This window comes from Monosiga brevicollis, genomic scaffold (genome assembly GCF_000002865.3).
Source record: "Monosiga brevicollis MX1 MONBRscaffold_15 genomic scaffold, whole genome shotgun sequence".
Lineage (NCBI taxonomy): Eukaryota > Choanoflagellata > Craspedida > Salpingoecidae > Monosiga > Monosiga brevicollis.
Window position 1 is genome coordinate 477,985 of NW_001865052.1, and position 15,299 is coordinate 493,283.

General features: G+C 52.5%; 3 protein-coding genes across 3 annotated transcripts; 1 reads left to right on the forward strand and 2 right to left on the reverse strand.

The window, feature by feature from the left end:
* Positions 1 to 826: 826 nt before the first annotated feature.
* Positions 827 to 9,247, reverse strand: MONBRDRAFT_33014 (uncharacterized protein; the record flags this gene model as incomplete). The annotated part of the gene is made up of 30 exons (XM_001747129.1): positions 827 to 1,189; positions 1,240 to 2,329; positions 2,456 to 2,596; positions 2,698 to 2,770; positions 2,887 to 2,999; positions 3,079 to 3,152; positions 3,231 to 3,332; positions 3,414 to 3,474; positions 3,566 to 3,648; positions 3,736 to 3,811; positions 3,909 to 3,973; positions 4,070 to 4,126; positions 4,157 to 4,309; positions 4,414 to 4,509; positions 4,614 to 4,755; positions 4,860 to 4,906; positions 5,024 to 5,114; positions 5,194 to 5,276; positions 5,388 to 5,537; positions 5,647 to 5,700; positions 5,912 to 5,993; positions 6,126 to 6,226; positions 6,326 to 6,557; positions 7,427 to 7,624; positions 7,700 to 7,794; positions 8,018 to 8,221; positions 8,305 to 8,413; positions 8,479 to 8,608; positions 8,709 to 8,825; positions 8,917 to 9,247. 30 exons carry the CDS (start codon positions 9,245 to 9,247, stop codon positions 827 to 829), a joined length of 4,713 nt encoding a protein of 1,570 aa, XP_001747181.1.
* A 409-nt stretch (positions 9,248 to 9,656) lies between these two features.
* On the forward strand, positions 9,657 to 12,925 carry MONBRDRAFT_26667 (uncharacterized protein; the record flags this gene model as incomplete). The annotated part of the gene is made up of 10 exons (XM_001747005.1): positions 9,657 to 9,739; positions 10,061 to 10,258; positions 10,407 to 10,471; positions 10,939 to 11,026; positions 11,260 to 11,367; positions 11,483 to 11,735; positions 12,078 to 12,207; positions 12,333 to 12,477; positions 12,574 to 12,673; positions 12,839 to 12,925. 10 exons carry the CDS (start codon positions 9,657 to 9,659, stop codon positions 12,923 to 12,925), a joined length of 1,257 nt encoding a protein of 418 aa, XP_001747057.1.
* Positions 12,926 to 13,275: 350 nt separating this feature from the next.
* On the reverse strand, positions 13,276 to 15,023 carry MONBRDRAFT_26668 (uncharacterized protein; the record flags this gene model as incomplete). Its single annotated transcript, XM_001747130.1, has 11 exons — positions 13,276 to 13,363; positions 13,465 to 13,568; positions 13,654 to 13,725; positions 13,816 to 13,935; positions 13,996 to 14,074; positions 14,190 to 14,229; positions 14,333 to 14,423; positions 14,585 to 14,650; positions 14,727 to 14,752; positions 14,846 to 14,915; positions 14,970 to 15,023. The coding sequence occupies 11 exons, from the start codon at positions 15,021 to 15,023 to the stop codon at positions 13,276 to 13,278; spliced, it is 810 nt and encodes a 269-aa protein (XP_001747182.1).
* Positions 15,024 to 15,299: the final 276 nt, after the last annotated feature.

Consider the following 15,299-nt stretch of genomic DNA (forward strand, 5'->3'; position numbering starts at 1 on the left):
CATTGTCTACCTCGCTGGTGGACCCGTGCAGTGGCGCTCCAAGCTACAGACGGTCACTGCCACGTCTACTGCTGAAGCCGAGTTTATGGCTGCTTACTCTGCGGCCAGCGAGACTATGTTTGTTGATCATTTGGTTCGTGAACTCTCACACGCCGTCTTCAAGCCCGTGTTGTTCAGTGACAACCAGGCGGCGATCCACATGATTACAAACGGAGCCAACTCTCCGGGCTCCAAGCACATTGCTGTCAAGTATCGCTTTGTGCAAGAGAGGTATGAACGCAACCAGCTCGATGTCCGGTTCTGCGGGACCAAGGACATGGTTGCTGACCTTCTCACCAAGCTGCTCAATGGACCGAGCCATCGTCGTTTGTGTGACATGCTCTTCCGTTCTCAGCTTGAAGGGGAGTATTAGAGGCACAATCTGAGACGGTATACTTTACCACGTAGTGTGTCCTTTGGTACTTGATGTTGTCCCACCTTGTTGTGTAACATCTGGTTGTACCATCTTGTTGTGGCATCTTGTTGTGGCATCTGTTGTACCCAACAGATTGCTGATATCGCTTCCACCTGTCTTCAGTGTGATAGTCCATTCTCTGTCTCCACTGTGTGTGTGTGTGTTTCCACCTGCTATAAATGGGAGCGATCTCCCTGGATTGGTACCATTTTCCTTCTTGACCTCGGTCGTTCCACTTCCCTCCTTCTGTCTTGTTCTGTCTTGTTCCTTCGCCTTGCTTCAATCCATGTTCTCGTATGCACTTCGATTGGTTGGATACCTCTGTGACAATCGCCTTGTCCACACACATTACACTGTACTGGACATACACCTTTAATACTTTTCCACCCAGACATGGGAGAGGGTGGCGTACCTGAGCAGGCGGCCCATCTCGTCGCGAAGGGCGTTGTGACGCTTGATGGGACGGCAGGTCAGCAGGTGCTCGCGGGTCAGTCGCGGCTGAGGTGTCTTGCTGCTGCAGAGCGGGCACTTGTCCGTCGGCTTGACATTGATGAGTTCATGGAGGCCAAAACCCATCATGGACACAACCGCAATGGCAAAGGTCGTGTCGCTCAAGCGACGCAACTTGTCCCGACCCCGCATGGTCAAGACTGTGCTGACGCCCCACTCGCGTGAGGCCAGATATGCCTGCTGCAGGTCCAGCGCACACTTGTCCATCAGGTCGTCCAGTGCCGCCTTGGAGCGGAGGGCAATGATCTTGGTCGCTGGGTCGCCGCGTCCTTGACCGTGGCCATCTGGAAGCCGGCTCGCTGCACGTGGGCCTCAAAGTCGGCAGCCCTCGATGCATCCTCCAAAAGTCGATCGTAGACCCGAGGGTAGCGAGTGGCCAGCTTGGCCATGTTGCAGACATAAGCCACCGGACCGCGCTCAACCAAGTCGTGCAGGCCAAAGCCCCCGGTGTTGGCCCGCGTGAAGAGGCGAGCCTCAAGGAGCTGTTCCAGCGTAACGTCATGACCTTCAGCTCCAGCTGGTGCAGACAGGTTTACCTTCGCAAAAAAGGCTTTGACAAAGGTGTCCTTGCAAGCACGGTTCAAGAGCTCGGACAAGCCCGACGTGAGACTTGGGGGCAGCGTGTAGAGGTGGTTGATGAGGCTAGGCACGTACTGCATGGCCGTGAGGAGGGCCTGAAGCGAGACACCGGTCGTCAGCATGTCATTGAGCTTGCCAGCAATGTGCTTTGCCTTGTCGTTCAGCTGCTTCTTCATCCACTCGCGACGGCCAATCGGCGTTCCCAAGACCGTCATGCCCGTGTTGGCCGTCTCGCGCACGGCATCTGGCAATACAGACTTGATAGCAGTGATGGAAGCGGGATGGTGGCGAGGCATGTAGAAGCGGCTCTTACTGGGCTGCAGATGGAGGCCAGCAGACTCTGCACGAGCCTTGACAATCCCCACGTCGGCCGCCACGTCCTCCGCGGGACCCATCAGTACAATGTCGTCGAGGTATTTGATGACCTTGCAGCGGTAGTCAGTGGTGGCGTCGAGGAGGCCGAGGACCTCACAGGAGTACAGGGCAAAGAAGAAGGGCGATAGCTCGTTGCCCTGCACAATGCCTTGGCCAACATCAATGTCAATCACCTTGAAGAACTTGTCGACAATGCAGTGGGTAGTGGGTCGAGCATAGTGTCGTTCAAAGGCGCGCAAGAGGCCAGGGACCTTGTCGGCCACAAGCTCGTAGTCTTGTTTGAAACAATCGTGACGTTGTTGTGTTTCCTGATCGTGTCGTGATCGTTTTGCACTCTTCTGAATGCGACATCTGGTTTGATACATGTCCTCGTTACGATCGAATGCACTTTTCACATGTCTTGTCGGATGTCTGGCGGTGTTTGTGAATGCGCATCATGGTCTTTGAGCAAATCAAGGTGGGCGATTTCATTTCAACTCACAAAGAGGGATTGATTTTTGAAAGCTTTAAAGAACGATATGCTAATCAAAACCGTACTGTTCTTCATCGGCATCGGCTATGGGTTCTGGTTGGTCAGTCGTGGTTTGGTCTTTGGCGGATGAAGTTGGTCCGGCCACGCTCGGGCGCCGCGACATTGGGTTGACAAGAGTTTCGCCACCAGCAGCGTCTTCCAAATTCCTAAATCAACCGCGCAAGTCAGGTCCATGAGCTGGTCGATGAATTGTTCACAGCACCCATCATGTGAAGAGGGGTGAGGTAAACAACTCTTTCAAACACACTTTAATCGCCTAAGCGTGCGCTCTTTCTCTGCTTTTGAAGGGGGCTCGGAATCGACGGAAAGCCGGTAGAGTTCTATTTGACGCAGAAGTCATTCAGTTGGATAAACACACGCACAATGATTGAGGGATTCGCCGAAAACCGATGTCTGCAATCCTGCAGAAGTCGTTGAGGGTCAAGGGATGCCGAACCGTATTCAGAGTAAACCGGGACCGTCTTGATGTAGCGAATGAAGTCATCGCGCCGGGAAGCGGGTTTGGCGCCTGATTTGAGCACCATAAACTCCGCAAGTCGGTCACTCAACCTGGTCGGCCGATTCAAGCAAGTATGAGTTGATAATGGGCAAGTACAAACAGGAGGAGCACACTTAGCACCAAACGCACATCCACATGGTATTAAAGTTGATATGGCCATTTGCGAGTTTCTTTTCGGACATTTCCTTCGTGAAATAAACATCCTGGCCAAACAAATCGGGGCAGGCTTGTAAGATGTTTCAGGTGCACACGGCTGGCGTGGAGAGGGAGAGTTGGTAAACCTTGATCATCAGGCTAAAGAAGGGGACCACGTCGTTGGAGGATAGGAGTGACATCATTTCTTCACGATACGCGCGAAAGTTGCCCGTCGGATCCATGACGTTCTAGAGGAGCGGCGGCAAATATAAAAGAGCATCCTCATATTCGTTGTCGCCCCCACATAGGTTAGCGATGTCGCGCCTCACCTCAAGGCGCTTAAACTCGTTGATATGCTTGCTGCCCACTTTTTCCCAAGATTTTTTCAACCTGAAACTCATGAGCGCGCATTAATTTCAAGAGAAAATGGTGACACAAAAGCAGCTGCCACTGCGTGAGATGGCTGCAATCATGCACACACCGTCCAAGTGAAGCGTAGTTGAGTGCCGAGATGATACCGATCATCGAGTTGAAGTTGTGCTGCGAATGGCACGCTGCAGCACACTAAGAAGAAGCATTTGTGAGAGCGTGACAGGGTTCTTCTAATGCCGACGTGGCAAAGCAAGCGATGAAAGGGTGTATGAAAGTTACCTGAATCCAATACTCGATGGCACGTGTTCGGTCTTTGCGGTTGGGGTGGCGCACAATCTCCCCAGCTATGACGTAGCTGCATGGAATGTCGAGAAGTGAAATTCAAGTCTCGGCGGATAAAGCTCAGCACGTGTACACGGGTGCTTGGCAAGCTCGCATGACATCTCTCTGACCTTAAGCGGTTGATCCATTCGACGTAGGCCTCAACATTGTGCGCCTCGCGCATATCTGTGTAATGCTATGATGATGAAATTCGCTGGTGAGTGACCAGGGGTGTGATCGGAAGAAAGTGCAAACAAGAGATTTGGCTTGCCTCATGATCATCGCCGCGTACAAAAGTTTGAATAAACTCTTCTGGTCCAATGGCAGCCAGTCGTTCCATCTCAATAATCTGTAAGTGCAAGGGTCACGAAAGTCGAACCTGGTCAGTCTCACCGCGAAGTGAACCCACTTTCGTGGGGCAGTCCGGAGGAAGTATAATGTCAATTTGCTGCCCGTTCAGGCAATGTGATACCTTCAACTGTTCGCCGCACTCTTGTGGCGACAAGTTGAAATCGAACGTGTTCACGTCCGGCTGAGAATTGACACGTAACATGACAGAAGAGCGGCAAGTGGAGAAGGAATGCTTATTAGAAAGGACACTAAGCGATGAGGGGGGCGTCTAAGGCAACAACAGACCGCTTTGCGGCCCGTCGACAGGGTATCGTTGCGAGCCTTGATTTGAAGCTCGAATTCCTTCTTCAAACGAGCTTCGAATTGCTCAAGTTCGTTAAGCTGCGGGAACAAGTCAAAGTGTGATATGACCTCAGCATACACCGAGGGTCAAAGACAAATGCAAGCGCAAGCTTTTTTTTTTTTTTTTTTTTTGCAAGTCCCACCTGGGCGAATAGGGTTCGTTGAATATCACCACAGGCAGCGCGAAGTGCTGGGTGGTATTTTGCAAGTGCCTGCGTTGCTGCTTTGAACGGTAACATCATCCGTTCATCACGGAAGTCGTAGCTGAAGGTATCTGTCCACTCGCTAAGAACAAGGATAATCAAGCGCATTACATATTTGGCGGGTCAAAGGACAGGGGCAAAAGATTAGCCCAGCTTGAATTGCTGCTTTGGAAAATGAGAACCAACCGAAGAATTCGAGCACATTTGTACGCCACCGTGTCCTCAGCTTGACTCTGCAGTTTTGTTCAGAGCGCAAAAAACAAAAAAAAAAATGGAAAAATAAGTCAAGCATCAGTGTGGCAAGACGCGAGCGCATGAATGACTGGATGCAGAGGCATGTCAAGACGAACAGTGGGCATGGCCTCTGGCGCAGCGTCTTGTACGCTATCTTGCACGTGCTCAGCAAAGCGCACAAGAAGCTCATGGGGAGCGATAAAAAGCCTAAAACAAGTGGTTCACAATTTGTTACACGTGGTGCAGCATTAAAGGAGGACTCAAGCTCCGATAGCAGAGCACGTACCGAGATGTAGCAAGAAAGGTAAACACAAACAACTTTTCAGGCATGTGCGCGTCTGTCGGCAGAAAAAAAGCAATCAATGCATCCTTTCAACGCAGCAAGATGGGCATGAGAGAAAGAAAGAAGGAAAAAAAAAAAATGAGCAGACTTGATTGGCCGGCTGTAATGAATGCGAGTTTGGGTCAGGGCAAATATACCAAGGTGCCGGAAACAAGTCGGCCTTGCTCAAACTGCAGCTCTGATTCAGGCGCTTCGTCCGATTCGGTGGCGACGGCGGATGACGAACGCTTGGCCTTGTAGGCACGCACGGCCGCCAAGGCAGCAGCACGCACTTCCTCTGAGTGTGACTGGTGGTGAGAAGAAAAGAGGAGCAGACGTGGGCTGGCAAGTGAGCAACAGGGTCCTGTGGTAATTAATACAGGGTGACGATTCAAGACTGTTTTTGCATTCACCCACCGAATGTGATGCATGGGCAGCCTTGTCGAGACCCATGGAATTGAAGACGGAGGTCTAGAAACCAATTCAGCTGATTTAGACACCACGCTCACTGCGGGCTCTTGCAAAACATGCAAGGGGCACACGAGTACCCACCCTAGTTTTGGTTGGTTTCAGTGCACCGATGCTGGGAAGGCTTCGTAAACGCTGTGCCAGTCAAGTGTTAGTGCGTTCTTAGTATAAGTTGTGTGAACCGAAGCAGGACAGTGACCACCTGCGCACTCACCACCAGACTTCCACTACTGGCTAGTCCAGCAACTGTTTCATCAAACTCTTTGTTGAGTTGCTCAAATTGATGACGAAGGCGTCTGGAGTTCAAATGATTGAAGGTCGGGGCCACATGGTTGATGAGAAGGTGACCGTGGCATTGCGATCGTGAGATGGCGCGGTGAGACACAAATGGCAAAAGGCAAAGGCAAAGGCCATGTGAGATATCTCACTTGTTCGCGAGACGACGAAGGCCCAAATCATCCTCTTCGCCGAGCTGTTTCTGCATTGCCGCAAGCTTTTTATCTTCGGCTGCAAGGAGCTTTTGAGTCACCTGCAGGAAAGCATATCATCCATTGAACAGTGCTCTGCGATATGGCCATCATTTGATGGGCACCATGCACACTCGACAGGGCGAGGTGATCTGTCGTACCTCGAGTTGGACGCCAAACCAAAACTTGGCATTGTCCTCGTTTGTCTTTGCCATGGTGGAGGTCGCGTTGGTAATAGCAAGCAAAGCAGAAGTAGCAATTGCGGTGACAGCCACGGCAGTCACAGGAGCGAAACACGGTGAAGCAGCCAGTCGCAGGCAGGGCCTCGAAACACGCGCGAAGCGTATGCGAGGCCAGCTGGAGCTTCCGAGCCGCTTCGGACCAGGCTTGATCCTGGAAGCACAGAACAGGCCAATGGATACACGGCTTTGAGTAGCTGACGATCAGCCAACTTCTGCCACCCCCACCAGCTGCCAGTTGAAAGAACCAGCAACTCGTGTCGCTCCGAGCTTGAAAATGCGTATGTGTTTGTTTGTTTGTCAACCGTCACCAAACGAAAAAAAAGAAAAAAATGTGATGCCTTGTAAAGTGAAAAAAAGGCGAAAACTTTAACAGAAGAAGAACAGGCAGTTCAACGAAAATTTTTTTCTTCATCATGCAGTTAGTTGGTTGAAGGAGCCTGGAAAAATGGATTGACATGTGAATTGGTTATGGGTGTATTTTGGTTGGTTGTTATCGTGGGTGTTTGAATGGGATGACGGGCGTATGAAAGGCTTGATGCCAAGAGGCCACCTGCTTCAATATGATGGAAGGGGTGGCTTATGATCGGTGCAAGCGCGTTGACATGCAAGTGATTGGCAGAGCATGAAGATAGGACGATATCTTTCTCTCACACAAGTCAATTTAATATTCCGAGTCCTGCAAAGCTATGCACTGTTGTGCATCTGGGACATGACATAACTTGGATCAATGATCAAGTCATGGGTGTACACGAAGCCAACCTGTCAAAGCACGGTTGTGTGAGGAAAAAGCACTTCGAGCCATTTGCTCATTAGGTGGGGTCGGGTGGGGACCGGGATCAGTAGTTTGTACCTCTTCATTAGCGCGAGCAAGCCAGAGGCCTCGGGGTGTGCCGTCCACACTAAAGAGCACCCCGGCAGGAGTTCGCTTGTCAAACGGAGCGCTCAGACGCAGCCAATTACATGTGCGCAGACGACAAACAAACAAACATGGTGCTAGAGGCGCACACGTGGGGCACAAACCTGAGGATTTTGAGCTCCTGACCCATTTCAAAAGACAAGAAATACTTATCCTTTGCGTGCAGGCTCTTGTATGTGTTACAGACGGCATAAACTGGGGTGTCGTTCGTCACCTTCTTCAAAACCTTTTTCAGGTCTCCCTTTTTGATCTTGTCCTTGTGCTTTTTTTGCTTGCTCTTGGACAAGACTTGTTCCATTAATCTACTCAAGGCCAGGAGCAAGGCCGCTGAGTGGGATGAGCGCTCAGCGCCTCATATCAGGTGCCACTTCACGTACCTAGCACGCATGGCATCTTCTTTGGCTTGCTTATGTTGTTGATGAGCCTTGAGCATCTTCTCCATTGCTTCGATCAAAATCTCTTGTTTGGTTTTCTGGCACAAGCGGCACGGTGTGAGCACGAGATCATGATCGGGTTCCATGCCATTGCAATAACCAAATCCCCAATCATAAAAAAACGTTGACATTGCTTACTTGGCGAGGCTCGGCGCTGGTTCCGTGCTGAGGATCAAGTCAAGGGTTTGGCACACGATTGCATTGTGAGATCAAGAAAGCTGCAAAAGCACGGTCGGGCAACCAAGATAGCACAAGTCCAACCTGTTGCTCGTGATCATGGATGGCGAGGGCGAGAGCAAATTCGGATAGCCGCTCCTCAAAGGCCAATACATCGGCTTCGCCCAATTGATCTGCTTGCGCCGTGGTGTTTTTTTGCACTTCCGCAATCTCGGACTGACCCTCCGAGGGCAGGGGTGGCAGATCTGTCATGAGGCGTGCGTGGCGGCGGCCAGTCGCCTCGAGTACCTAACACCACAGTCCTCAGTGAATGGATCAATTGCGAGGTATGTGGTACACATGTCAATGAGCCACGCTCAAAAGCAACAGACCTTGTCGAGCAGATGCGTCTCGGTCACGAGCGTGAATCGCTCCTCGGCACTTAAATCAAGTGGCGCTGCTGGTTCTGAATCAACAGACGAAAAGATGAGTGGTCGCAGTCTGGGAAAAAAAAAAAAAAAAAAAAAAAAAAAAAAAAAAAAAAAAAAGATTCAGCGCGCCTTGACTTGCCGGCTTCTTTGCTTGCTTGCAGCCGCTTTTGCAAATGTTTGTGGACAAGCGCGTAAATGGCCTCGCTGCGTTCCAGGAGACGCCGCGCCGGCTCGGACAGAAGAGAGAAGTTGGCGGGTAGCGAGTCTATCATGTTCGACACAAAGCCAGTGCCATCATGACCAGATTAAAAAATGCCAGATCAAAAGCGGACACGATCGAGCCGAGCTAACACAGGACGACAGACCATCAGCGGTATCGGATTCATCCTCAGAGCTGTACAGGTCATCATCGACTGGCGCTGACGCTGTTGCAGCAGAGCTCTCCCCGTCCTCTTCACCATCGCTGTACAAGTCACTGTCATCTGTTGCGGCAAGGAAAGCAAGGGGGAAAAGTTAGATGTGATGACCATGCGCCTTCAGTGAGACCGCCTGCCATGGCGAGGGCAAACCTACCACCGCTATCCTGTTGTGCCAAGGCGGCCGCAGCGGCCTTGGCCGCTGCTTCCTCTTCAAGGCTGGCCTGAGCCAGACGCTCTGCTTCTGCCTGCGCTTCAGCCTCCAAGCGTGCTTGTTCGGCCTCGGCAGCTTCTTGGGCAGCTTGGGCAGCTTGGGCAGCTTGCTCCTCCGCAGCTCTTTGGCGCTCGGCTTCCGCGGCTGCTTCAGCTGCTTCTGCGGCCGCGGCCTCCTCCTCCTGTTCCGCAGCAGCACGTGCAGCGGCGGCTTGTCGCTCCGCTTCTTCGGCAGCAGCTTCCTCGGCCTCACGCTCCAGCCGCTCTTGCTTCATCTGGGCGTAAGTTTTGCGCTTGACCTGGACGCGTGGGCGAGAAGAATTGTGACCATACGATTTTGTCACAGACTGGCGCACAACTTTGCTGAGCATAACGGCCGATTCAGAGCGCTGGATCACGCCAAGTGCGGGATCCAAATGCTCATCGTTGACTTCGGCGCCCTCGGTGGCAGCTCGAGGGCGCAAGTTGGGAGAAGAGTGGGCCGAGACCAAAGGCTGGTCCGGGTTGCTGTGAATCTGAGCCCGGTTTGGTTTTCTTGATCCAGACGTGTCTTCATCTGGATGAATCTCAATGGAAGGGGGCGGGGTCGATTCAGAGCCGAAGACCTGGTCATGAGCGCTCTCAGAAGTCGCAACCGATTCCGACAACTCGGAGCTGGGCTGGGCAGCAGACGCTGAAGATGCCATGACTGCTGAGCTTGGTGTGTGTGAGCCAGAATTCCGAAAAATCGGAGCCCCGTTGGCTCAGCACAAGGTGCAGGGGCGTCAGTACGAGACACAATCCGATTGTCGTTCAATGCCAGTGCCAGAAGAGAGGCTCAGCAGCAGGAATTGGCAACGTGATCCACCCAGCGCGAGGCGAGTGATGAGCTCACGACGATCTGGCTGCGCGCGCAGAGAAGCAGTTGGTGCTGCTGGTGATTGGAATTTGTGTCCAAACCCAAAATGGGCCCGACCTTTGTGCAGATAATTTCGAAGTTGTTGTACCAGCAAGCATGGGTGCATAACGATCTTGACACACTTGGTGCACTGGATACAGGAGTTATTGTAGTCTCGTTGTGTCCTTCAACCAGGCTTCAGTCCCTGTAGAGACTCGGAGACTGGCACAGAAAGTTCGTTAGACTTGCTCTCTCTCTCTCGAGATCTCTGTCTCTCTCTTCTCTATCTCTCTCTCTCTCTCTCTCTCTCTCTCTCTTTTTGCGCGATCGACTCAAGTCGGCGTGCCGTGGGGGGGAGACTGAGAACGATGGCTTCTGCCTGGATGGACGATTATGCGCGTCTGCTGCGGTCAGTGTCGATGTAGCCTACTCCACCCTTATCTGGGCAATGTATTGGCTTGCAAGGCCATCGATCCGCTGTGCACCCGTCCGCGAATGGACGGGGATTGGTGCTTTGAGGTCGTGCCCTCACCTTGTCTGGGGACTCGCGTGTTTAGAAAGCACGTGGCAACGGCGGCACAAATGGAGAAGCTCTTGAGAGGCATCGGCTATCTTCTGCCTGGTATGGAATCATCGCACGCGCCCATGTGCGCTCGCCCTGTTTACTCGCCAGCCCAGAGCTGTGTGCCCGGGTCGCTCTCATCTTTCCCACTGTGTATTCACTTGGCCCAACATAGCCCACAAGCTGAAGGAGCTGACTTCAGAATCAAGTGTGGACTTTTCATCTCGCAGCGCCGCCGCAGTCCTTTGTCATGGCGTCGCGTGCCGTGCCTCACCTCTTGGATCGCTGCCTCTGCTCCGCAGTCTCAGGCTTGGTCAACTGTTTGGCCCTCTTTAACGACATGTCCGCTGTCCGCAGCATCCCCAATGTATGCTCATCAGCACTGAGTACCAAACACGGGCTGGGCTGGTGTCGACCTGCTAGCCTAGGGCACCTGACCATGCTCGTAACGATGATAGATCAAAGCTTCTCGCGATGGGATGGAACGACAGTTTTTCCTCGTTCTGAGCATTATCCACAAAGTTCAGGTGGGTTTCCCAACAAGCGTTTGGCGGATCACCTCGAAGTGACACTCTACCAACGGGTGCAAGTAGCCGCTGAACATCACCTGACTAGGTTTGCATGTGCTTGATGTTAGGTTGCTCTCGAACTTATTGCTCTCAAAATCACATCGGACACTGCACGCTGGCGTCTTGTGACCTGCCTTGAATTGGCCAAGTTTGTCATGAGCGCTTGGCTGGATTGAGGCGGAAGGGGTTGAATGCAATGGTCAAGGATTTGGCGCGTCCGCTTTAGTTCAACCGCCTGAACCTGTGAATGTCCCCTCCCTCTGCTTGGCCCGCGCGTAGGCTCGTGCTACGCACGCTGCTTCTTCTCAAAGGGGGCCGCTTGCAGCTTCCCAATGACCCTTGTGGTACCCTGCCCCGGATGCATCTGGTGTGCAGCGATTGTGCTGGGTACGTTGGGATTGCTATGGCTTATTGTTTGGTTTGACAGCTTCCACGCCGCCTTCTTTGCCGGCACCTTGTCCATTTTGCTGTCTCCTTGCCGCGACCCGTGCTGTGCACCCAGACCGCTGGACAACAATGGAGCTTGCAAAGCCTGTGATGCTGTCGTGGCTCGTGCAGTACAAGACGCACAGATGCGAAATGCTTGGGTGCCAAACAATGATGGTACTGCGACGTCGCACTCGAGTCTTTGTCCGCAATTCTCACTCATTACACTTGTGATTGTGAGCGCCTCACACCGTCCCTACCGTCCCACACCCAATCAGGCGACCCAGGCGATGGGACCGAAATTGTGTGCCCCCGCTGCGATGCTCCAGGTATGACCGATGCAATCGTAGGGTAGTACTTGATAAGTTCAGTTGAAAACGACGGCTGCCGATCACGGACGACCCCTTGCTTTGTTTGCGTGGCATCATATTAGTCGACTTTACGGCAAAGATTGAAGATGGGACCACACCCGTGTCCAATCTTCTCCCTCGCTCTGGAATGGTCTTTCAAGCCTCTGCAGAAAACTCCGAGGCCATGTGCGGTCTTATCAGCTTGCTTGACCCGTCTTGAGACCGCCTCTCCTTGGCTCATGATGGTCGCTCCTGGTTTGCCTTTTCTCACGCGTCGCGAATAGGGAGGGGCTGACATGCGTGCTGTGTCGCCTCCGGCAGCGGAACCTGAATCGCTTCCACCGATTCAAGATTCAAGCCAGCGAGGCCCAGGGTGGTTGCAGTCCGTCGTCTCTCAGCGTGGAAACCTTTGCCGCGGAGCTGATGCACAATTCTCGCCCGCTGATGCATCGTAAGTCTAGAGAGCCACACATTGCTGACGCTTCTCGGTGGCCGCCCTCACGGTCTTACTCGCTTATCCCTTAGTGCTGCTGCGTCGCCTCTGTGGACAGCGCTCTTGGGTCCCCTTTTCAACAGCCCTGCTGCTGGATGTGGGCAGCTTGGTGCTGGCACACAAACAGGTCAAGAAGCTGTCTCCCCAAGAACATCGTGAACTCAAGCACCGTCAGATCACTTTGATTTTCTACTTGATCCGCAACCCCTTGTGGCAAACCTTGACCCGGTACGTGTTCGTCCTGTCCCCACCGCTTTCTCTCATGTGTTGGCACCAGACCTTTTGTCAGGCACTCAAATATCTGGTGTCGATATCCATGTGCAGGCCTCAAATGGAGGCTGTGGTCGGCGCGTTGAAGCGCTTCGTGCCGCTGTTGGAGCCGGTCATTGAGGGTGCTTGGCAATACGCCAACACCATGCAATCGGTCAGTTGTGTGTGTCCTTGTGCTGAATGGGTTCTGACAGGATGAGAGCGTTGCACAGCCGCTTCAATTGGTGTCACAGACACGGGTCGGCAAGTCTGGACTCACACTTGCACTTTTCCTTTTTACCACACACAGTTGTACACCTTCACCTGGGACCCTTGAAAGCCTCATCACGAAGGCTTCAAGGTCGGCTCACACCTCGACGGGTTTATCTGGGGCATGCGTGCCTCCTACAAGCATCATCAAAATTGAAGAGTCTTTGTGAAACAAGGATTGCGGGATAAAAATAACTCGCTTGCAAGAGCGCGAACGGCGAAAAGAACGGCGAAAAGGGGCTTGCATGGCCATGTAGGGGAGTGCAATTTATTTCTTTTTTTTTTTTTCTTTTTTCTTTTTTCTTTTTTCTTTTTTTTTATGTCCCACTGACCTGGCATGCGGCCTGCATAGTAGTCTGGATTGATCCACACCCCAATCTCCTCCATCGCAAAAATGATGATTGCAATCACAAAGCACGCTGCATGGGATAGTGGCACGGACAGCCAATTTAGCGAAATGACGGGGGGCCATGAATGGCGACAAGCAGGGCGCAGGTGAAAGCAAAGCTACTTCGCACCGGCACTGAGGAAGACAGTGGTCCGCTGAGCTTCAACAAAGTCGGGACCGGAACAGCCCACGAGTCGGTCGTAATATCTAACAGAGAGAAGCACCAAATGGAGGGGCATGAGAGAGCAAAAAACATACTCCCTTGCTGTACCTTATGGCCTGTGATTCATGACGAAGAGCTCACGCACAGGAGAGCGACCAAAAAGTAGAGGACGCAGGCACTGTGGGCGCAACGTCGTGGGTTGCGATTCTCTTTGGTCAAGGTCTCGGTGTTGTCTTCTTCATTGGTCACCTTTTAAAATCCATTGCACAACGAGAGAAAAGTCAGAGAAGCAGGCACATATTGCCCCAAATGGTTGCACATATCACAGACCCACCTCTGCAAAGTAGATGACAAGAATGCCAAGTAGAAGGAAGATAAAAGTAGAAAAGTAGAAGGAGCAAAAGACCTGGCAAGGGAAAGGAGAGCATGCATGGTTATGAAAAAAGCTTGTGACGAGCTTGAGAACATGTGATTATGGAGAATGTCGTGGACGGACCTCGTCCACGGAACCATCAATGCACTCGCAAAACGCCACATATGGCGACAAGTCGGGTGAGTCGGCGAGCGCGCTCTCAGCATCGTCCTCGGGAGATACCAGATATCTGGAAAAGGACAACTGAGCACACGGCCATGGTGAAAAAAGCTATCTATCCAAGTTTACGCGTGCCACACACACCCAAGGCAATACCTCGCAGTCGCGACGCATTTGACCACAAGAAGCAAAGGGAAAGCTTGGATCCATGGATCCCCCAGCACTGCCAAGAGAAAAGACGCCATCAGGTGCCACAGGTTGGTGTTGCAGCAGGTGGCGATCGGCAAAGCACAGGGCAAAGAGGCATAGCCAGTACACACACGCGCACGCGCACGTACTCAAAGTAAATAGTGAGGCAAGGACTCATCAAGGCACATTCTAATCCGAAAGCAAGATGAATTGTTCAATTGGATGCGGGTGGAAAATCATGGCCAAGAGCGCAACAGCAAAGGGGGGATGTCAGGCGAGGATGAAAACAGACCTTGAGGGATATTATTCAGCTCGACAATTAAATAAAGGCTGAGGAGAGTGACGCAGATCTCGATGGCTTTGTTGCTCATGGACTTTGGGTCCTATTCGATCAAATGGCATGGGCGTGTATGGGGCGTGACGAATGAGCTCTTCCGTCACTCGGTACCCTTGCTCCTGATCTTGCCAGCGGAGGGGGGCTTTGCCAAGCTCATTCCACATCCCGGGTTCATGCAAACAAGACATCACCCTTTCGAGCGCACACCTTCAGGAGTAGACGTAGCTTGCCCAGACAGGAGACCTTGACCATGGTCGAAATGTGTCGGTGTAGCTGTTCGGCAGCAACAACGGGTGCGATGAGCGCAGTCCGTATTGTACAAGCTTTGGTCATTGCGTTTGCAACACACCTGGCTAGCTGCACCACCGTTCCCATCTACAAACAACCCACAAACAGTGCTTGGTGTGAGTCAACCTGCATCAAGCAATGCGAACGCTGCAAAGTGGAGGTCAGTCTGTGTGTGCGTACCATCGCTGTCGAGACTGAGGTTGTCAGCCGGATGGAGAGCCGCGATGTCACGGGGCTGTCGACGCAAAGGCTACCAGTCATTGATCCCCACAAGGTCGAATTGAGCTTTTCGCATAAACTGTACAGGAAGAGCGGCTTTGAAAGAGGGGCGGCGCTGTGGAACCTGGCGGTGAGCCATTCTGCTCAGTGTGAGGTCAGGAATGACCCTCAAGCTTTTCTTCGGGGTCTTGTCAGCAGTGTCAATCGGGCGCACGCGGCTAGGTTGTCCTCCGAGGAGATTTAGGTGGCACAATGCTCTTGCTTTGGCTGGGTGATGGCGCAGCGAGGGTCCTGCACAAGAGGCAGAGCATGGTCATGCCGTAGCGAAGCGCGATTCTCGAGAACTGCACACCCCTGCCAACCAGCGCAAGTACTACCAGTGTAATCAGTACTACCTTGGGCAGGCGGTCTCAAG